The sequence below is a fragment of the Coregonus lavaretus genome (assembly GCF_964263955.1).
Source record: "Coregonus lavaretus genome assembly, chromosome: 40".
Classification (NCBI taxonomy): domain Eukaryota; kingdom Metazoa; phylum Chordata; class Actinopteri; order Salmoniformes; family Salmonidae; genus Coregonus; species Coregonus lavaretus.
The window spans coordinates 6655932-6678984 of NC_140027.1; the positions used below are offsets into that span (position 1 = coordinate 6655932).

General features: G+C 43.1%; 1 protein-coding gene across 1 annotated transcript; it reads right to left on the reverse strand.

Annotated features, from left to right (window-relative positions):
- Positions 1 to 244: 244 nt before the first annotated feature.
- Positions 245 to 14859, reverse strand: LOC311113495 (envoplakin-like). Its single transcript, XM_084156724.1, has 22 exons — positions 14604 to 14859; positions 11715 to 11814; positions 11436 to 11590; positions 10561 to 10684; positions 10077 to 10208; positions 9916 to 9957; positions 9427 to 9588; positions 9132 to 9239; positions 8878 to 8973; positions 8512 to 8625; positions 7768 to 7914; positions 7241 to 7395; positions 7036 to 7136; positions 6547 to 6707; positions 5980 to 6116; positions 5710 to 5848; positions 5228 to 5421; positions 4905 to 5055; positions 4682 to 4765; positions 4454 to 4561; positions 4219 to 4311; positions 245 to 4062 (listed from the first exon to the last, which is right to left on the reverse strand). Exons 1-22 carry the CDS (start codon positions 14654 to 14656, stop codon positions 667 to 669), a joined length of 5952 nt encoding a protein of 1983 aa, XP_084012850.1. The 5' UTR covers positions 14657 to 14859; the 3' UTR covers positions 245 to 666.
- Between the last annotated feature and the right edge of the window lie 8194 nt (positions 14860 to 23053).

Sequence of the window (23053 nt, forward strand, 5' to 3'; positions counted from 1 at the left end):
TTACATTTATTATTGTAGCTAATCTAAGATCAGAGAGAATGTTTGATGTGGCCATTTATGAATGGTTACATTTGTGAATGAAAACTGATATGTAGCTTGGAAATTTATCTTTGTGAGAAACATAAATAAATTATTCTTGATTTAATATTAGATGTATTTGTGGACGAGGTGTGTTATCGTGTTGCTTAATTTTTTTGTAGTTAATTCTTCTATTGTGTTGAAATTGAAGAAGCAAACACATGTTGACAATATAATCTTTAATGAATAATTATTTTATTGATACAGTATCAAGGTTGCATTTAAAAGGATCAGTGTCAGGGAAATAATAAGACATAATAATAATAAGAAATAAACAAGCAAAATTTAGTAAATAACATTGCACCAAGTCCCATCATCTCTAGTAAAACAATAATATCAAGGATAAACAAATAACATAAAACTTTCCTTTTTTAAAGTAAATTCTGCCCACTTCAAACTAATTTGGTAAACAAAAGCAACTCAGCAGCAACAATTATGACCTTACAGTGAGCTACGCAGTATTTTCAGACAAAATTAAATTATACATTCTGGGTAGTATTGATATTTAAGTTTATACAATATAATTTGACTTCATATAAATCACCCTAGAGACAAGAATACCCTCCAAGCACACTGTTAACAGGTCTATTATCTAGAAGAGAATCGATGAGAATTGTATGTAGGGGTGTAGCTGCTGTCAGACACTTTGGAGGAAGCAGGTAGCATCAGCAGGCCAGACAGAGGATCTGTCTTGCAGCGGTCCATCGCTTGCTTGTAGTTGATTTTATCGTTTGTTGTGGGGTCGACGATTTCCTTGGCGTAGTTGTACTCGGACAGAAGCTCTCTCATCATGGTGCTGTCAATCATCTTGGCTCCAATGGCCTCCTGTATGCCAACACGGTCCGTGTTGTTGGGATTGACCAGCCCTCCTGTCAGGTGCTGCACCTCCATGTAACGCAGGGCAGTTTCTTTGGGCATCCAACCTTTCAGGACGGCCTCTCCCACCGACAGGCGTTCTCTGGTCATGGGGTCCTCCACGCCAGTGTAGGCTTTCTGGGCGTTGAGAAGTCTCTGCAGTTGGCTCGAATCGATGAGGCCCCTCTCGGCTGCATTGTGGACTGAGTATCTCTCCTTGTTGCTGATGTCAACGATGCCCCCTGTAGCAGCCTGTGCTTCCAACAGCTTTTGTGCCGTGCCGCTTTCGATCAGCTTGCGGGCCACAGCACTGCGTATGGAGAAGCATGTGTCTGTGTTTGTGTCAATTACACCAGCGATAGGATATATTTCCTTAGGGGCAAGGGCAGGAACAGGGGCGCTGCTAGTAGGGGACGACTTTAGCGAGGATGCTGGCTTTGATGTGATTGAGTTGAACTTGGGCTGTTTTTCTTTTTCACCTGCGACAAGCAGGGCAAACTCTGAAATGGGCATTTTTCCACCCTTGTATTTTTGCAGATCATACTGGGTCAGTTTGCCGTCTCTCAAGGCATTTTTGATAGAGTACTGCTTGCCGCTCTTGCGATCCTGCAGCACAGAGGTCTCCCCATCAGGTCCTGTGGAAGTAATTTCCTCCCAATCGCACTCCAGCTCTTGCAGATGCATGTACTGGGTACGGTCGATCTGTCCCTGCAGGTAGGCTTCATATGGCGATAGTTCTTTGCCGGTATCAGGGTCCAAGATGGTGATTTTAGTGGAGACGTTGGTCTCCCTTTTCCGGGTCTCTGTATTGTCTTCCTTCTCCTTGTCCCTCTGGAGTTCCCTGATGGTGTTGTCTTTCTGGTGGATGGTGTCTTTCTCGTCCAGTATCTCCCTTTCCAGACGCTGCACGTCAGACTCCATCTTGACGCTCTTTTGCCTGTTAATCTGGCTTCTCTCGCTCATCAGCTTGGTCTGCTGCTGGAACGATAAACTGATGTCCTGCCTTTCAGACACCAACTTCTTCAGCTCCCGGGTGAGGTTGTCTTTCTCCCTCTGCAAGGTGTCCCTGGCCAGAATGAGACTTGTCTCTTCCCGAGAAGTGCTTGACTGAGTGCCACTCAGTCGGTTGAGTTTGTCAGAAAGTTCTTTGATTTTTTCCTCCAGGTCCTGCCTGGCATGTTTCTCCTGAGACACCAGGCTCTTCAGGCGGTATCTCTCTGCTTCTACAGCCTGGTCTTTCTCCACCCGGATCACCTCTTTGTACACTGTCTTCTCTATGGCCTTCTCTCGCTGAAGGAGCTCAAGCTTGACATTTGTGTTCCTGATGTTTCTCTGAATATGCAGGACATCATTGGTTTCCTTGTCCATGTCTGAGCGAAGACTGTTGGTCATCCTCTCCAGTTTGGGGTCTCTCTCAACTTTCAGGACTTCCTCGACAACGATACTCTCCTCGACGGGCGGTGGGGCATTCTCCAGCTCTTTGATGCGCAGTTTGATCTGTTTCAGTTCAGACTCCACTTTAATCTTCTTCTGATGTTCATCACTCTGCTTTAGGATGCTCTCCTTCTCCTCCACTAAGGTTTTAAGTTTTTGCATCTCAAGCTCTAGCTGCCGGCGAGACTTAACCTCCTCATCCAGGCTCCTGCCAAGCTTATCATGCTCAACTATCTGCTTGGGGTCCTTCTGTAGACGCACCACCTCCTGCACCACCACCTTCTCCTCTGGCTTTTGTCTCTCCAGCAGGATGTACTTGTTTTGTAGGTCGAACACCATCTCCTCAGTGGTACGGCGACGCTGTTGCTCTTCGCGTACCTCCTTCCTCAGCCGATCTGCCTCCTTCTCCAAGAGCGGATCATCCTCATACTTGAAGACATCTTTGGTCATAAGCTTTGTCTCCACCTTGGATTTTTCTGCTTTCCACTCGTCCCTCTCTTTTCTCAGGAGGTTCATCTGGTCCTCTACATTATTGTAAGTACGGTGCAGATGGTTCACCTGATCATTGAGCCTCTGTATCTCTCTTTCGTTCTCAGGGCTCCTCTCCTCTTTCACCACGTCTTGGATGACTTCCTTCAGCTCCACCTTTGGCTTCTTGGAACGCAGGGCTTCCAGATCGACCATGACCAGAGTGATCTGATCCTGTAAGTCAGAACGCTGCTTGTTCAAGTCTTGAACATCTTTCTTCAGACGCATTATCTCCAACTCTGTTTGTGGATCTATGCGGTAGATCTCATTGACGATTTCCTTGAGCTCGACCTTGGACTTCCACTGCCCCACCTCGCTATAGCGACTTTTGAGCTGAGAGACCTCCCTGACCAGAGAGTCTGTCTCAATTTTCTCTTCCTCTAGGCCTGATCGAAGCCTCTTGGATTCATTGATGAGCTCAGGGTCCTGTTCGACTTTCTTCACCTCCCTGGTGACCACCTTGGGCTGAATGGTGGGAATGATCCTCTCCAATGCATTGATCTGGCTCCTCGTTTGGAAGATCTCGTCATTCAGAGTCTTGCTCTTGTTGCCTTCATCTGCGATTTCCTTCTCAAACGTTTTAACAGCCTTTAGCATCTCTGGATCCTTCTCCAATCGAATCACCTCCTTTTTCATAACCTTCTCCCTGATGTTGGGTCTTGTAGCATTCAGAATGGTGACCTCTGTCTTCTGTTGAATTACTTCTCCCTCTTTTACTCGAACCTCATCCTTTATCTTGCCGATCTCATCTTTTAACTTGGAGGCTTCTACATCCAACTGAGGATCTCTCTCAAACTCAGTCACCTCTCTAGTCACCAGTTTGGGCTTGATGCACTTAAGGTCGCCCCCAACAGTGGCGATTTTGCTTTTCACACCCTCGATCTCACCCTGGGTACGGCTGCGCTTCAAGGCCTCTTTGTGGATTTGGTCCTCCAGATCTTTTAGGTCGGTTTCCAGTTTAGGGTCGCGGTAGTACTCGAGCACCTCCTTCTCCTCAACTCGATACATCCCTTTACGGCTCTTCAGAGATAGCATCCTGGTCTTGAATGTTTCCACGTCAGTCTCAGCACGGCTGCGTCTATCGTGCTCCGCACTCAACTCTTGCTGCAGGCTCTTTATGTTTATGGTTGGTTTTATGGTTGGTTCTATGGATTGTTTCTCATGTTTCTGCAAAAAGTAAACAAAAAAGCATAGGTTTAAAAGCAATTTCAGGGAAAATACTTAAACCTTTTCATCATTTTTTTGTCTGTATCCTAAACACATTCAATTGATCAAACTTGGCAGCGGGAAATAAGTTATGTGCAGCTAGATTTTCCAACTCACCTGAGCGATGAGGTTCTTAGCAAAGCCCATCTGACTGAGCAGCTGGTCATTCTCAGCTGACGTTTTAGCATAGTGGTTCACCAAAGCCTTTTCCTGTAATACACAAAGAAGCCTTCAGCTCACAGTGCTCAAGAAAACATGCAGGAAAACATGATGCGCCCTACATTGGTCTGCATAGAAGTGGATGAACATTAATGTAATTTGTGTCTACTGACTTCCATTCTTTATGCATTACCTGGTTCTGCACAGTATCAGCAAGGGTGGAGGTGTGACGTTTTTTGGCATCTTTGGCTCCCACATTATCAAGGGTGCTGCTGTATTTGTCAGTGTTGACCTCATATTCCTGCACAAGCAGTTGAAATTAAGATGTTATTATTCAATATCCAAATATTTAAATATCTGTTACACAAATAAAAGGTTTATCATGATGCAGTAGGATAATGTAACTTAATCAGAGTCTTACATTGAGGATATTCTGCAAATCTTGGGAAAGGTCAACCACTCTGTCCAAGTCGTCTCCCTTCCTCTTGATGTCATCCACCACCCTCTGCAATAAAGGTGTAGGTAGGTTGGGGGGGAATAAACAATTACAAAATTAAACTTGATTGCAAAATATGTGTCTTACAATGATATTTAAAGAATATCGCCAACAATTTCAGAGCTTCTTGACACACAAACAAACTGACCTTCTGGGAGGTCTGCTTGGAGTTGACCTGTGATAGGTCATCGCTGGGGCTGATCTTGTTGTCGGGCAGATTTTTCAGGAAGTAGTTCAGAGATTTGCTTGTGTTCTGGAATTCCTGGTTCTTGCCTGCAGCCTCTTGCAAGAGGCCCTCTCTGAGACGATAGAAAAACGCAATGAAAAACACTTTCATGACGACAAACTGAAAACAAGTATTCTGTTCATCTGACGTTCGAGCAAACTAATGGACTATTTTGATACCATATATTTGCAGACATGGTGTGTGTAGTCAACATTAGCTAACAGACAAAGTGGCCCTGGGCTCACCTCTCCTTCAGCTGGTTGTTGACATTAGAGTAGCGGTTCTGTAGTTGTTTGACCTGGGTCCCCTGGCGATGGATGTCTGGGCAGTACTCCTGGTAGCCCTGCTGCAGGGAACTACACAGCTGCTGGCTGGTCTCCAGGTCCTGGCCCAGCTTCTTCAGTTCATCCTGAGAGCCTGCCACGTCCTTACGCAGACTCTGTAGAGAACAGATATGATGAATATGTGTCCTGGTGGTGTGCTTTTAGCTAAATTACAAGGGATGACTGAAATGTGCAGTCAAATGACATAGTCCTTTATTACTTTAAGTCAACTACTAGGGTATTCTCTGGTCCAATTTGTTCAAGGATACTGTAGAATCTATTTGGTTCTCTTAAGAAAGTTGAGGTGTGTCCAATGGCTAATCCAAGGCAGTGTAGGCAATGGGCCCTGGTCAAAAGTATTTCACTATATAGGGAATAGGGTGCACTGGTAATGTCCCACCAACCTGGATCTCCTGGGTGCGGGCCTGAATAGCATCGGGGGCATCTGGGATAGGGCCATCCTTATTCAGCTTTTCCTCAAAGCCAGAGACGATGCCGTCCACTTTCTTGATCTGCTTCTCCAGGTTCAGAGATGCATTAGCCCTATAGAAGAAATGTCATAAACATTTATTTTTTTGAAACAGCAAGATTTGTTGTTTGATTCTATTTTCTGATAATATCATATCGCTAAGACAGGTGATCGGTGATAATGTATGTTTGTAAAATGGTCGTACTTCTTGTTAAATAGGTCGGCCAGGGCTGCGATGCCATCTTGCTTGTCCTTGGTAGCTTGAAGTTTGGCTGCAAGGCCTTTGGAGGCGTCCTTCTCCAACTTCGGCTGCTCCATAGCCGCCAGAGCATCTGCGGCTTTCTAAAAGAGATACAACCACTGTATCATTAGGATCAGTACCATCCTCACCAACAATATCATAACCATCATCATCATCGCCATAGTCATTAGACTCATCATCGTTGTCCTCATCATCTTTAGGAGGCGCGAATCCATCAATGTCAATCTAAAATTATTCAGATTTAGCTAGTTTACCAGCATGAAGATATATTGTACAGTTACAATGGCTGGTAGACATGCGTTCTATCTATCAAAAGTAGTGGAATAGGGTGCCATTTCGGATGTCCCCTTAGACTGTGCCTGAGGCTGGTCTAGTGGGTAATGTGGCCTGCAACACATATCACCCCCCAGCGTGGGTACGAATCCCGGCTCCACCGCTATTCTCTCTCTCCCTGCTCGTTTCCACTTGTATCTGTCTCAATAAAGTTAAAAACAAGACTTTCTCTCTCACCTCTTGCTCCTTCAGCCTCTTGGCCAGGTCGGTGGTGGGGTCACTGCGGTCCAGCGGGGCCCTCAGACGGCTCAGCATGCCCTGCTTGGCTTTGACCAGGTCCTCATCCATCTTATCCAGCTGACCAGCCACGGCTTTAGCTTTAGGGTTGGATGGAGGGGCTATGTGGGGAGCACAGGGCAATGATAATCTGGCCTAATCAAAAGTAATGCGTTATACAGTATATGGAATAGGGTGCCTTTTTGGTTCTGGTCAAAAGTAGTGCACTATGTAGGGAATAGGGTGCCATTTTAGCTGCAGCCTTAGTTAATGTCCCATAAATACACTTTGGCTTGGGGTTTACATGATGTGATGAATTGAATCAAAAGTTAGAGAAGCCATTTCTCCTTATTTACAGTTAATGATCATAACAGTAACAGTAGCAGTTTCAGAGTTATTTGGAAGGCTTTGTTTTGAGGTATTGGGATTAATAGAGCACATTTTTCTCACCTGTGTATACAGGTCTCTCTTCGACACAACGGATCTTGTCCTTCATTGTGCCTAAATAAACAGCCCTCCTCTTCTTGATGTCGTCAAGCACATCACCATGTCTGTGCGCACATACACACATGCACAAAAACCACAAAATTGACATATTGTTGTCCATATGCATGTCATATAATTGACATAAATGACATATTCTCCTGTTGCTTACAGGTCTACGGTGGCAATGGCCTCTGGGTCAGGTGGTGGGATCAGGAAGCAGACCCCTGGAAAGCTTTTGGTTGCCCCACTGCTGTTCAATACATCCCAGTTCTCAACGTCTGAATTCGACTTGAGGGTGAACTTGTCCCCTCGAGTGAGTTCAGCCTAAAAGAACACAAAGAGAGAACTTTCCTCAGAATGGATCACATGTAAATATTCCTTTCCATCTTTCAAACACAATGCCCAATACTGAGGTATCTAGGAACTTTAATTTAATTTAGTGAGTTCCCTAGTCAAAGTAATGTTTGGTTTTGTGATGTTTACATGGGCCTACATTACGTTACATGCCTTGACACACCTCTCAGTGTAGTGGTAGAGCATTCTATTCTATTCTAGCAGTCACGTCCTTGCTCAGTAACTTCATCAAAGATTCTACAGAGGTTTCGAACCCGCTTTGACTTTATACCGTAACCTGTGGTGGAGGCTCCAGGACAGGGTCAAAGTTAAAAGGTGAGAGGTCAGAGCAGCTGGTCATACCTTCTCAGTCTTCCAGTCACAGAGGGACTCCACGGTGGTGGACCTGGTGGGCGGGTAGCGGCGCAGCTTGAGGGGGGCGATGGTGGTGCTCCTCTTCCTCAGGTCAGCCAGGAGCTGCTCGTTACGTTGCACTGTGCTCTCCTCTGCCTGAGAGAGAGAGATGGAGAAAGAAAGAGAAAGAGAGAGTGACAGAGAGGGGCGGGGGGTGAAATTGGGGAATTAGGACCACCTGCGTTGCATTTCGGCATAACAATTTTTCTTCACATTATTTACATAATGTAGTAGGGTAATGTCATGATAACGTTGGATAATGTGTGAAAGAAATATAATGTCTTTAGAAGTGAAGTGTTAACACACAGACTACCATTTATTTATCTATTGTTAAAGCCCCAAAATTGACATTTTAGAAAAAATTATGGTCTTGAAAATGTTTTATTTTATTTTTTATTGATAATAAATATGCAGAGGTAAAAGCATGAGTTTTATTTAATTTTTTACAATATGAAATGCAATGTAGCATTTTTATGATTCATGGGTGTGTTGAAAGTTTACTGCGCAAGTTAACACCGAAGCGTCAATGAGACTGGAATTGCATCCAGATGTACAATAGATTATCAGTGTTAAAATCCTGGCATTACCTATATTTGTGTATGTGTGTGTGTGTGTGTGTATCGGCGGGGTTGGGAAAACAGTAGAAGACAAATGTCCATCTAGTATGGACTAATAAACGATATCTTATCTTACCTCCAGTTGCAGAGTCATCGCTGAGCCGCTCCTCCCAGTTATACCTTCCACTTTCTTCAGGCTAGAGTTGAGTTCACTCAGAGACTCCGATAGTGTCTCCACATCTAGTTGGTACTGAACAGGGACACAGACAGACAAAACATCAGAACATGGCATCTTTTTCACATACAGTATCTTTGACCTATCCAGGTTTCTGATCATGCTGCAGTATGAATGTCTATAGTAATGTGGTTAGGGACATTTCTGGTTCAAAACCAAACAGAAGATACCCTTTCCATTCTGACCAGAAAGACAGAAGTCTGAATATTATTCTAAACTGATGTAGATACTAAGAAGCCTTGTAAATGTATTCTGAGTGACATTTACCTTCTTGAAATCCTCAACATAATCCAGATGGGTCTCTTGGCAGATGCACAGGTTAAGGAACTTCTGCCATTCATTCCGCAAAGCATCTCTCTGAGCCTGAAACAAGTATAAAGATGAAGCCATCACGTAAAGGAAAATCTCTATATCTTTCAGGAACATTCTAAACTTGGTGGACCTAAATGTAGAAGTCTAATCTATGGAAGAGTGATTGATTCTTGATTGAAGACAAGTTTTTATTGGTTATTGGCATGTACCTGTATTGTGGTGCTGGCCGGGTGCTTTAGTTCAATGAGTCGATCTCCGTCATCCTGGAGTTTGTTCACTTCGCTTTCATGGGACAGCAGGCTGTTGTTCTTGAAGTTCTGATTGAGATAAAAAATGTAATATGATGTCACTGAACACGGCTCATTCAGTAATGGAAAACTAAATGTACATCCATGCCAGAAACGTATGAAGCACCTCCTCAAGCAACATTTTCATACTTTGTTGTTATATTAAGTCCATTGACATCGAATGACACTCTATTTGACCCCTAAGATGGTCTCTCACCTCATACTGTCTGCGGACATCCGGAGGATCCAACATGTGGTCGCTCCAGTCCTGTTTCAGGATCTTGTCCTGTTCGTCTCCTAGATAGGCCAGCTCCTTGTTACAGCCCTGCATGTAGTCATACAGACTGCTCAGGTAGTGGTGCCGCCATTTTGAATTGTCCTGTGGGGATATAACAATATTATATAACAACTGTAAAGAGTCACACCAAAAAGAGAACATATGTTACAATTACTTTTAAGATCGAAAGTGAAATCCCACCGATCTCATAAGAGGAGGCTGGTGCGAGGAGCTGTAGGAGGACGGGCTCATTGTAATGGCTGTAATGGAATAAATGGAACAGTATCAAACACATCAAACATATGGAAACCACGTTTGACTCTGTTCCATTTATTCCATTCCAGACATTACAATGAGCTTGTCCTCCTATACCTCCTCCCACCAGCCTCCTCTGTATCTCATAGTACCCATATGACAACTATGACTTACCAAAAGGTTGTTGTATTGTTTCTTGATGGGAGCATACTCCTCCTGAAACACAAATGAATTGTTGTCATGTTCACTAGCTACAAGACGTTTTCAAATACATCCATTCAATCCATGAACCCTTGAATTAGTCGTCACGGAGATGAGAGAGTTGAAGGGGTTACCTTGGTGCTGGTGGAGCTGGTGCTGAGCTGGGAGCTGTAGGCCTCGATCTCCTTGTGCAGGATGTTGTGGGCAGCGATCTGCTTCTTCAGGTCAGCCATGGTGGGCCCATACTCTTCTGTGTTCACCTCCCTCTGAGAGACAGACACACAGAAGGGTATGGTCAGTCACGGACACAATTACACTCAGAAGAAAACTAAAGAGGCTTTGTGGTAGTATGCATTCTTATGGGGTATTTTAGGATAATGATGAACTGAACGTTGTGTACTGTTGTGTTAGTTGTTGTGTTGTGTACTGTTGTTTTAACCAAGTCAGTCAATATATAGTACAACTGAAGGAAGGTGGATTGCATGCACATTTCAGCTTGGATTGGTCAACAGAACAGTTTGTCAAGGGGATGAGAACCATTATTTTATAAGGATGTTTACAATAGGGAGGCTTGGTCTTAAGTTAGTTGCCAAAGAAGAAGAGGACACTTAATTTTACCTGTTTCTGATTGAGCACTGAAGCCCAGTCGATTCTGGGCATTAGCTCCACATCGTTGACAGGCTCATAGATGTCCCGGTAGAAGGCACAGTCTTTCAGCCAACGGTCATGGAGGTGTTTGACACTGGAATGACCCAAAGGTTGAGGGAGGGAGGGGAAAAGACGTTTAGTATGTTCAGCATGAGCATGATAACAAAGGGAACTGGCACGTTTTAGTCAATAAATGCAGCTGGACCTTTACTGTATCCCCCAATGATCAAATGTCTTAAAGGGAAAGATGGATTTATGGTAAAGACTCATCTTTTTGAAGCAGCTGAAGAGCCCAAATGATATCAGTGTTCATAAGATATATCAAATCACCTTTTTTTTGTCACATGCGCCGAATACAACAGGTGTAGACCTTACAGTGAAATGCTTACTTACAAGCCCTTAACCAACAATGCAGTTTTAAGAAAAATGTGTGTTGAGTAAAAAATAGATAAGTAAAAAATATTAAATAATTAAAGAGCAGCAGTAAAATAACAGTAGCGAGGCTATATACAGGGGGTACCGGTACAGAGTCAATGTGCGGGGGCACAGGTTAGTCGAGGTAATTGAGGTCATATGTACATGTAGGTGGAGTTAAAGTGACTATGCATAGATAATAAACAGAGAGTAGCAGCAGCGTAAAAGAGGGGGTGGGACAATGCAAATAGTCCGGGTAGCCATTTGATTAGCTGTTAGGAGTCTTATGGCTTGGGGATATCCCACTGGGAACACACTGGTTGAATCAACGTTGTTTCCACGTCATTTCATTGAAATGCTGTGGCCAACGTGGAATAGACGTTGAATTGACGTCTGTGCACAGTGGGTTGGGCCTATAAAAGGTCACTTACTCGCTCTCTATCTCGCTGCCTTGGGGGTGTTTGTACTTCTTGGCCTTGTCCACATCCAGGAAGAGGTCATTCAGCAGGCCCTCAGCCTCAGACAGGTTGTTTGCCACCACTTTCTGGTGCTGGAGGGGCAGGTTCTTCTTCTCACTCTCTGCGTCCTACATGGCAATGGGGATGAAGACAGTAGGTGAGACGAGAACGGTTAGTGGCCAGAATTGAGTCCATGGACACACTATTATTTCTAGAGTAAGAAAGAGAGAGACTGTGAGTGTGTGTTCTCACCACAGCAAGTAGCTCTTCGGCCCGGAGGATATCTTTCTCCACTTGGTCGGAATTACTTTGCATGCGCGCAATCACCAAGGCCAAGTCGTTGGTTGTGGGCCTGTTAAGAGGGCAAAAGTTAAAGAATAAAGATTTAGATCAATAGCAAAGAAGATACAAAATACAAAAAGGAAAGAGGCAGAGAGAGGAATGTGGAAATGGAAACTCTGTCTGAATCATTTTTTAGTTTTGGACCATTTACGAGCACTGCAGTTGTTGTCCTTGATTTAAGTGACCAATGCAGGTCAAGGTTGAGGTGCTAAACATTTAAGATGGATGCTGAGGCCATTATCCTTGTGTAAGCTATTCAGTTACAAAACCTAACATGCAAAATCATTAGATATAAAACCACAGGCAAGAATAGATAGTGACACAGACAGAGTAGATGTGTGTGAAGCTGTACGACTAGGACCAGAAGAACTCTGGAACCTATAACTAGGGCACTGAGTTCTTCATGTTCAGGAAAAACCCCTGGCCCTACATAAGACAACACTCTTGAAATGAGACCAAGCAGGAGTCTCGAAAGGCACCCTATTCCCTTCACAGTGCAGTACTTTTGGCCATGTCTCTGGTCAAAAGTAGTGTAATATGTAGGGAATAGTGTGCCACCCTCCTGTTGACCTGGGATCAACGGGAGGGTGAATCACTTCCACTGCCCCACCTGAGAATTCCCAAAACGCTGAACACTCCATAACAACTATTTGTTTGTCTCTCTGTCACTCCCTCTTTGTGACTGTCTGTATTGCTCTCTCTCTCGGCTGACCTACATTTTACATTTTTGTCATTTAGCAGACGCTCTTATCCAAAGCGACTTACAGTTAGTGAGTGCATACATTTTTCATACTGGCCCCCCGTGGGAAACGAACCCACAACCCTGGCGTTGCAAGCGCCATGCTCTACCAACTGAGCTACAGGGGTACCTAGTGGGTACTCAAGGTAGAGCATTGATCTCCAGAGAGGGTTAGAAGTGTGCTGAATACTTCTCCACAGCTTTGAATCCAGGCTATTCAGATTGCCTGATAAGCTGTAAAATACAACTGTTCATCTGAGTTGGGATCAATTCATTTTACCAATTCAGGTGATATTCAGTTCATGTGTCGAAAATAGTCCACTATTTTGACTGTGAAGATGAATTTGCTGAACTGACTACAATTGATGACCCCAATCTTGTTGTCCATGTTCCTTTTAACCTAAGGAGCCATTTTGAATTTAAAGTGTTGTTATCAACAGTAAAACATGTATTGTGATGTAATGAGATGACATATGCTTGTACCAGCAGCATAAGATGACAGATTCAGTGATCCGTAGATCCGTGTTTTCATGTCAACCTGCCCCTATGGACCCATACCAGCACTGATGTGATAAGTCACTAACCTTTAAATACCAGCACTACATGACTCACAAACCTCCCCTTCAAACACCACTATCCCTCCAATGACAACTTCTACAGGCGACGGACTGGGTGAACTATTTATGCGCCTTAAACACATTAAATACATTTTACACCAATACATTTACATTTACATTTTAGTTATTTAGCAGACGCTCTTATCCAGAGCGACTTACAGGAGCAATTAGGGTTAAGTGCCTTGCTCAAGGGCACATCGACAGATTTTTCACCTAGTCGGCTCGGGGATTAGAACCAGCGACCTTTCGGTTACTGGCACTACGCTCTTAACCACTAAGCTACCTGCCGCCCAATGCCCTCCTCCATAACTAAGATAGGCCTACTATACTAAAGTATTTTCACTGTGATTAAATACTTCATCAACAGTTGTACTGTAGTACTCTTCACAGTGCAGTCTATCAACCAGACAAGGACATTCCCTTTAAATATCCCATTTGCACCACCGTGGCGAAAGGGTGAGTCAACACCTGTAGGCCATGGAGAAACCAGCTGAACAGCACAGACAGAAGCCTTATCTGCCCTGCCCTGATCAGCAGGGCCATCAAACACACAGTGACCCTGAGGCAGGGTGAAACCAGTGGCACTCTTCTCACTCTCGCTCTCCGAATTGTCATCACCTCTATCTTTCATCTCGGTCTCTAACCCTTCCATCTCTCTCTTTCTTCTCTCCCTCCCTCTTGCTCAGGACACAGTGGATAAGACCCATTTGAACTGTCAAACTGTAGAGAGCTGTGTACCAATAATCCTAAATTGTTAACTTTCCTTGACTCCATTAAAAGCTTTCCAAGTAGAGACATGCTAAGTCCTTTCACTAAATCAGTGTTCTTAAAGGAAAGAGCAAAGGGAAACCGATGACAAGTTTTTGAATGTAGTCCAGGAATAGTGCATGGATACTAGAAGACGATCATCCTGCTATTTGAGTATCACAATGATCAACTAACACACTTTCCATGAATTCACGCTTCAAGCATTTTCATTCCCATCTCTTTCTCGTGGGAGTCTTTTCAGCAGTGTAACACCCATAGACTTATAGGTTACATCTCCATTAACGTCAGTCTCCATTGCCTCAACATAAACACCAACCATCCTGGTGCCAAGCTGTCTATGCCCAGTGCAAGACAAAACAAAAGGTAAAGGTTGATTATCAACCTTAGGGAAGCTCAAGTGACTCATATTTTTCTATAGGGTGAAATTTACATAGAACAAAGTTTGTCTTCTTGACTACAACAACATGACAAAACACACAGTAAACCATCTATCTTCCAATCTCCATTATCCAGGAGTTAGGAATGAAACAAACAAAGGAGATTCCTGAGGATTCTATGAGAAAGAGGGCAACACAGCAAAAAAAATATGAAACATATCCAAGTTTAGGAAGAAGGAGAGGAAAGGAGGAAGGAGGTAGGGTGGACCGAGTTTGCTATCGTTCCTTAAAGACTCACTTGCTGGTCTTGCTGGACACCTTCACGGTATTACTATCCTTCTTCTTGAACATCCTGGATCTTTTGGTGAGTGGAAGTTCCACTCCACGGACAGAACTCAAATCTCTCTGGTCCCCTTACACTCTCTGTTCCGCTCTCGCTCTCACAGAAAAGACACACACTCCCTGTGCGTATTTTAGTATGTGTCCCTGTTGGTGTCAGCACTGTGATTAAGCTGACTGAAAGTGTACCTGTGCCCCTCCCTGTTAACAAGTGTGTCGACTCAACACCCAGACATCTATTTAGTTCCACAGGACCGGGCCAACCTGTTCTACACACTCCCCCTTCTCCTCACTCCTGCCCTCCTTCAGTCACCTCTCTAGTTCAACCCTCCCCATTCATTAGTTCACTGTCAGGTTTTCTAAAGTCACTGTTACTATTTTGCTAGGGAGTATTAGTCTGGAGAAACATTCCGTTTCTATAAGGATCAGTGTAGAATAACATATGGGCTTGTGGGTAATTAGATACTAGGTAGTGGAGGTAATGTAAACCTTAAGCAAGGCAAGATGAAGTACAATCCTATCTTAATGAACACAGTGGATGCCTGTGTACTCTGTTCCTATAGTGTGTGTGTGTGTGTGTGGGTGGGTGGGTGTGTGTGGGTGGGGGGGGGGGGGCATAAACAAATAGAAGTGGCAGATAGATGGTTTACTGTGTGATGATCCCTGTTGTAAAACAATACATTTCCAAGTATTACATTGATTTTAAAAAGTTCTGAATGTTAGAATATATCCAACAGAGAAACTATATTTTACACATACAGTTGAAGTCAGAAGTTTTCATACACTTAGGTTGGAGTCATTAAAACTCGTTTTTCAACCACTCCACAAATTTCTTGTTAACAAACTAAAGTTTTGGCAAGTCGGTTAGGACACCTACTTTGTGCATGACACAAGTCATTTTTCCAACAATTGTTTACAGACAGATTATTTCACTTATAATTCACTGTATCACAATTCCAGTGGGTCAGAAGTTTACATACACTAAGTTGACTGTGCCTTTAAACAGCTTGGAAAATTCCAGAAAATGATTTCATGGCTTTAGAAGCTTCTGATAGGCTAATTGACATCATTTGAGTCAATTGGAGGTGTACCTGTGGATGTATTTCAAGGCCTACCTTCAAACTCAGTGCCTCTTTGCTTGACATCATGGGAAAATCAAAAGAAATCAGCCAAGACCTCAGAAAAAAATGTGTAGACCTCCACAAGTCTGGTTCATCCTTGGGAGCAATTTCAAACGCCTGAAGGTACCACGTTTATCTGTACAAACAATAGTACGCAAGTATAAACATCATGGGACCACGCAGCCGTCATACCACTCAGGAAGGAGACGCGTTCTGTCTCCTAGAGATTAACGTACTTTGGTGCAAAAAGTGCAAATCAATCCCAGAACAACAGCAAAGGACCTTGTGAAGATGCTGGAGGAAACAGGTACAAAAGTATCTATATCCACAGTAAAACGAGTCCTATATCGACATAACCTGAAAGGCCGCTCAGCATGGAAGAAGCCACTGCTCCAAAACCGCCATAAAAAAGCCAGACTACGGTTTGCAACTGCATATGAGGACAAAGATCGTACTTTTTTGAGAAATGTCCTCTGGTCTGATGAAACAAAAATAGAACTGTTTGGCCATAATGACCATCGAGTGGCGCAGTGGTCTAAGGCACTGCATCGCAGTGCTAGCTGTGCCACTAGAGATCCTGGTTCAAATCCAGGCTCTGTCGTAGCCGGCCATGACCAGGAGACCCATGGGGCGGCGCACAATTGGCCCAGCGTCGTCCAGGGTAGGGGAGGGAATGGCCGGCAGGGATGTAGAGCATGGCGTTTGCAACGCCAGGGTTGTGGGTTCGATTCCCACGGGGGGCCAGTATGAAAAAAAAAAAAAAGTGTAATGTAAGTCGCTCTGGATAAGAGCGTCTGCTAAATGACTAAAATGTAAATGTAAAATGTTATGTTTGGAGCAAAAGGGGGTTGCTTGCAAGCCGAAGAACACCATCCCAACCGTGAAGCATGGGGGTGGCAGCATCATGCTGTGGGGGTGCTTTGCTGCAGGAGGGACTGGTGCAATTCACAAAATAGATGGCATCATGAGGAAGGAAAATGATGTGGATATATTGAAGCAACATTTCAAGACATCAGTCAGGAAGTTAAAGCTTGGTTGCAAATGGGTCTTCCAAATGGACAATGACCCCAAGCATACTTCCAAAGTTGTGGCAAAATGGCTTAAGGACAACAAAGTCAAGGTATTCTATTGGAGTGGCCATCTCAAAGCACTAACCTCAATCCAATAGAAAATGTGTGGGCAGAACTGAAAAAGCAGGTGCGAGCAAGGAGGCCTACAAACCTGACTCAGTTACACCAGCTCTGTCAGGAGGAATGGGCCAAAATTCACCAAACTTATTGTGGGAAGCTTGTGGAAGGCTACCCGAACCGTTTGACCCAAGTTAAACAATTGAAAGGCAATGCTACCAAATACTAATTGAGTGTATGTAAACTTCTGACCCACTGGGAATGTGATGAAAGAAATAAACCATTCTCGCTACTATTATTCTGACATTTCACATTCTTAAAATAAAGTGGTGATCCTAACTGACCTAAGACAGGGAATTTTTACAAGGATTAAATGACAGGAATTGTGAAAAACGAAGTTTAAATGTAGTTGGCTAAGGTGTATGTAAACTTCCGACTTCAACTGTACCATAAGAAAATTGGGTCTGTTATATACAATACAAGTACATATTCCTTACAGTGGGCTTCAACCAAGCTTTCACAAATGTGACCAGATTTCTCTATGGGGGCTTATGTCAAATGTAAGTGATTTTGCTTTAGTTTTTTACATTTTATACAAACTCGGCTTCAAAATGGTATTTCATACACTGTTGGAGTAAACATGCTGCTTTGAAATTTGCGAAACTTGCTATCCCATTTCGGAGAAAATTATTTTCACACTTCCTAGAGAGCTCTTCTTTGTGAATGCCCATTCAGCATCGTTCACACCCTCTTAAGCCTTAGCCCCACCCAACTCTTTAAGAATTCATATGTAAACGCAGGACCAACTGTCAGTATGGTTAACCCCACCATTATCTCAGACAATCATGGCTATCCATGAAGGAACCTGTCTTTCTCCCTATATACAGTGGGGAGAAGTATTTGATACACTGCCGATTTTGCAGGTTTTCCTACTTACAAAGCATGTAGAGGTCTGTAATTTTTATCATAGGTACACTTCAACTGTGAGAGACGGACTCTAAAACTTAAATCCAGAAAATCACATTGTATGATTTTTAAGTAATTAATTTGCATTTTATTGCATGACATAAGTATTTGATAAATCAGAAAAGCAGAACTTAATATTTGGTACAGAAACCTTTGTTTGCAATTTCAGAGATCATACATTTCCTGTAGGTCTTGACCAGGTTTGCACACACTGCAGCAGGGATTTTGGCCCACTCTTCCATACAGACCTTCTCCAGATCCTTCAGGTTTCGGGGCTGTCGCTAGGCAATACAGACTTTCAGCTCCCTCCAAAGATGTTCTATTGGGTTCAGGTCTGGAGACTGGCTAGGCCACTCCAGGACCTTGAGATGCTTCTTACGGAGCCACTCCTTAGTTGCCCTGGCTGTGTGTTTCGGGTCGTTGTCATGCTGGAAGACCCAGCCACGACCCATCTTCAATGCTCTTACTGAGGGAAGGAGGTTGTTGGCCAAGATCTCGCGATACATGGCCCCATCCATCCTCCCCTCAAAACGGTGCAGTCGTCCTGTCCCCTTTGCAGAAAACCATCCCCAAAGAATGATGTTTCCACCTCCATGCTTCACGGTTGGGATGGTGTTCTTGGGGTTGTACTCATCCTTCTTCTTCCTCCAAACACGGCAAGTGGAGTTTAGACCAAAAAGCTCTATTTTAGTCTCATCAGACCACATGACCTTCTCCCATTCCTCCTCTGGATCATCCAGATGGTCATTGGCAAACTTCAGACGGGCCTGGACATGCGCTGGCTTGAGCAGGGGACCTTGCGTGCGCTGCAGGATTTTAATCCATGACGGCGTAGCGTGTTACTAATGGTTTTCTTTGAGACTGTGGTCCCAGCTCTCTTCAGGTCATTGACCAGGTCCTGCCGTGTAGTTCTGGGCTGATCCCTCACCTTCTTCATGAACATTGATGCCCCACGAGGTGAGATCTTGCATGGAGCCCCAGACCGAGGGTGATTGACCGTCATCTTGAACTTCTTCCATTTTCTAATAATTGTGCCAACATTTGTTGCCTTCTCACCAAGCTGCTTGCCTATTGTCCTGTAGGCCCATCCCAGCCTTGTGCAGGTCTACAATTTTATCCCTGATGTCCTTACACAGCTCTCTGGTCTTGGCCATTGTGGAGAGGTTGGAGTCTGTTTGATTGAGTGTGTGGACAGGTGTCTTTTATACAGGTAACGAGTTCAAACAGGTGCCGTTAATACAGGTAATGAGTGGAGAACAGGAGGGCTTCTTAAAGAAAAACTAACAGGTCTGTGAGAGCCGGAATTCTTACTGGTTGGTAGGTGATCAAATACTTATGTCATGCAATAAAATGCAAATGAATTACTTAAAAATCATACAATGTGATTTTCTGGATTTTTCTTTTAGATTCCGTCTCTCACAGTTGAAGTGTACCTATTATAACAATTACAGACCTCTACATGCTTTGTAAGTAGGAAAACCTGCAAAATCAGCAGTGTATCAAATACTTGTTCTCCCCACTGTAGCTCAGTGCTTTCTCCTTGGCTAAACTAGGCTCATAATTTAACATTTGTATTCATATTTATTATTCCCATACAAGTTTATAATTAAGACACATGAAAGTTCACATCTTCATGAAGCCATTTCTGCAACCAAAAACAGCCCTACTGTGAAGTAGAAACTAGCGTCAAACGATGGCCTGTCACAAATCTACAATAAAGTTTGACATTATCCTCAATTACCCAGGTATAGACAGGAGACTGCTGTGCACCTTTATAAAACCAGATATCAAAAGTATGAATGCTCTAATCAATAGGTTGACCAGCAATCAACAAGGAACAGGATAGAGGCCTATAATTACTGTTATTGGGAGTGATCTAAGACAAGGGAAATCTCAACTAGTAGGCCCACTGCAAAATATTTAATCATACAAATATTTCATACATTGATAGTGTCCTTGTTTGCCAAACGGAAGACTTGTACATTCATTCAAGACTAGGATGTCTGCTAAGCTTCCATTGACAGCCCGACTAGAAAAAATCCAAAAGTAGGCAGGTTTCTATTGACTCAGGTTTATTTGACAAAAGCAATGTCGCAAAAAAAATGTAATGGAAACGGCAGCTACAGTAGAAATGTTCTAAAGATCGACAAAATGTGTATCTGTTCGACAGGGGTGGATTTGTCTTTCTTTATTGCGACAAATGGTGATGGAAATTGTGTTTTTCGAATAAATGATAATTGCAGAATCATTTTGAAGGTACGCGGGGCACCTGATGTAATTATAAATGCTAGGTGGGAGAGCATACAGGCTGTCACCAATTTATTCATGTCCAATTGCCTAAATGGATAATGGAAACACTTCAACCACTTCATTTTTATTCTACATTTTTTGGGGGTGTGACATAATTACATCCAGCTGTTTTTATCGACACAAGACAGTTCAATGGAAACGCACCTTAGCAGGCAATTGTCGCATCTATTTTCTATGCAAACTTTCTAAATGCCGACAAAAAAAATCACTGGAGAAGTTAATGGAAGCATAATTTATTCCCAACCTCAACCAAATCCTTAACCCTGACCTTATCCTAATTTTAACCAATTCTGAAATTAAATATCGGTTTGCACGCCAGCCTTAATTTTTCCTTTACTCATGCCATACAGCGAAAGGACATTGCTTTTTTTATTTCTTTATTGTTGATAGATATTTCCCTCCATTCCTTTTGATGGCCATTAGATTTTTGTTTACTATTTTTTATTTGATCTGCCTAGTTTGCCTTGATTATTTGAGTTAGTTACATATTATTTACTGAGCTTTTGATTTATTGAATGTTTGATTTTCCTTCGATTTTATTTAAATAGCTTGACATTTTCTACTGAAAAAAATATTAATGCAACATGCAACAATTTCAACGATTTGATTGAGTTACAGTTCATATAAGGAAATCAGTCAATTGAAATCAATTCAATAGGCCCTAATCTATGGATTTCACATGACTGTGCAGGGGCGCAGCCATGGGTGGGCCTGGGAGGGCATAGGCCCACCCACTTGGGAGCCATGCCCACTAACTGGGGAGCCAGGCCCAGCCAATCAGAATGAGTTTTCCTCAAAAGGGCTTTACTACAGACAGAAATAATCCTCAATTTCATCAGATGCCCGTGTGGCTGGTCTCAGACGATCCGGCAGGTAAAGAAGCTGGATGTGGAGGTCCTGGGCTGGCGTGGTTACACGTGGTCTGTGGTTGTGAGGCCGGTTGGACATCCTGCACAATTCGCAAAAACAATGTTGGAGGCAGCTTATGGTAGAAAAATTAACATTACATTATCTGGCAACAGCTCTGGTGGACATTCCTGCAATCAGCATGCCAATTACACGCTCCCTCCAAACTTTAAACATCTGTGGCATTGTGTTGTGATACAAAACTGCACATTTTAGAGTGGCCTTTTATTGTCCCCAGCACAAGGTGCACGCTTGTAATGATCATGCTGTTTAATCAGCTTCTTGATATGCCACACCTGTCAGGTGGATGAATATCTTGGCAAAGGAGAAATGTTCACTAACAGGGATTTAAACAAATTTGTGCACATCATTTGAGAAAAATAAGCTTTTCGTCAGTATGGAACATTTCTGGGATCTTTTATTTCAGCTCACGAAACATGTTGCATTTTTTTTTGTTAAGTATGGACTTATGTACAACTAAATAAAATGACCTTACTCATGTCATAAATAGCCATTGGGGCCATTAAGGGATTATTTGCCTATAGCCTGGTTGAACTCACCATTGTTTTACTTGATGTCATGTTCAGTCTGGTTTAACAAGCATATTATTTGCCCATTGATTGATAATAAGTTACTGTTTTTGCTAATTCTGTGAGGGGTTTGAGTGTAATCAGGTGTTACCTGCGGTGTTTTGGTAATGCCCTCAACATTAGTCTTCCTCAAGAATGGCCATGAGGGGGGAAATATGGCTGCTTTTATCAATGGACAGGGTTGTCAATTTCCTTATATTGAAGCCATACCACATCTGACTTTTCCTAAAGTCACAATCATTAGGAAAACTCAGTTGTCACGCTGCCATACCGTGTAGGTGTTTGGGTGGAGTACAAGGAACATGGGTAAAACTTGGAGGAACTGCCAGCCTCAAGGTTCCTATGGCAACACTTTTGCAGTAAGAGTGCATGGGAAAACAGTAAACATAGGTGTGAGATTGTGTGTATACAGGGGTGTAATACAGCGATGGTGTAATCCATGTAGCCTAATACAGGGGTGTGCCACATTAATTTAGCGCACACATAAAGTAGAATTTTGATTAGCCATTTTATACGAAAGTACATAACCCTGTATAGATATGTATACAGTAGAATGAAACGGATTCACCAGACAAACAGTACATCAATCATCATCATACTGATGACGACTCCTGATCATGGGCAGTTATCAAACACACACAATTACCCATACCACGAGGTCAGAACGCATTTTATGGTGTCTGAAGTGTGTGGTGGAATGCACATATCGGCTTGTGATGAGAGCCCAACTGTTGATAACCAATAAGGGATCAAGGAAAAACGTTCGGTGGTGGGAGGCTGATTAGCTTTTAAAGTTGTTAACATGTAGCACCTGTATGCCTGCCTGGGACAAAAACACACCCAACACCGGCATCTCATGCTGCTCCCACACCTGACACAGGAGCCTATGATCACAAAACTACACTAATAAGCTTCTGTGGGAGTGCCAAAAGCACTATTATAAACTGGGAGGTTCAAGCCCTGAGTGCTGATTGGCTGACAGCTGTGGTATATCAGACTGTATACAACGAGTATGACAAAACATTTATTTGTAATGCTCTAATTAAGTTGGTAACAAGTTAATAATAGCAATAAGGCACCTTGGGGGTTTGTGGCGTATGGCCATCATACCACGGCTAAGGGCTGTAGCCAGGCACTACACGTTGCGCCTAAGAACAGCCCTTAGCCGTGGCATATATCACAGCCCCTCTGGCCTTATTGCGAAATTATAGTAGCAGACTTAAAGTTTGTGTGATAGAGGTTGTCGATTGCAGCTATGCTACAGTACAAAGTCATTATCAGTCACATGTTCAATCCTAAGAGAAAAAGTAAAACTAAAAAAAGTGAGTGAAAACTAAGTTTTCACATCTTGAAACGTTCGAAGCTAGGGATGAGTGAATAAAGGTCAAA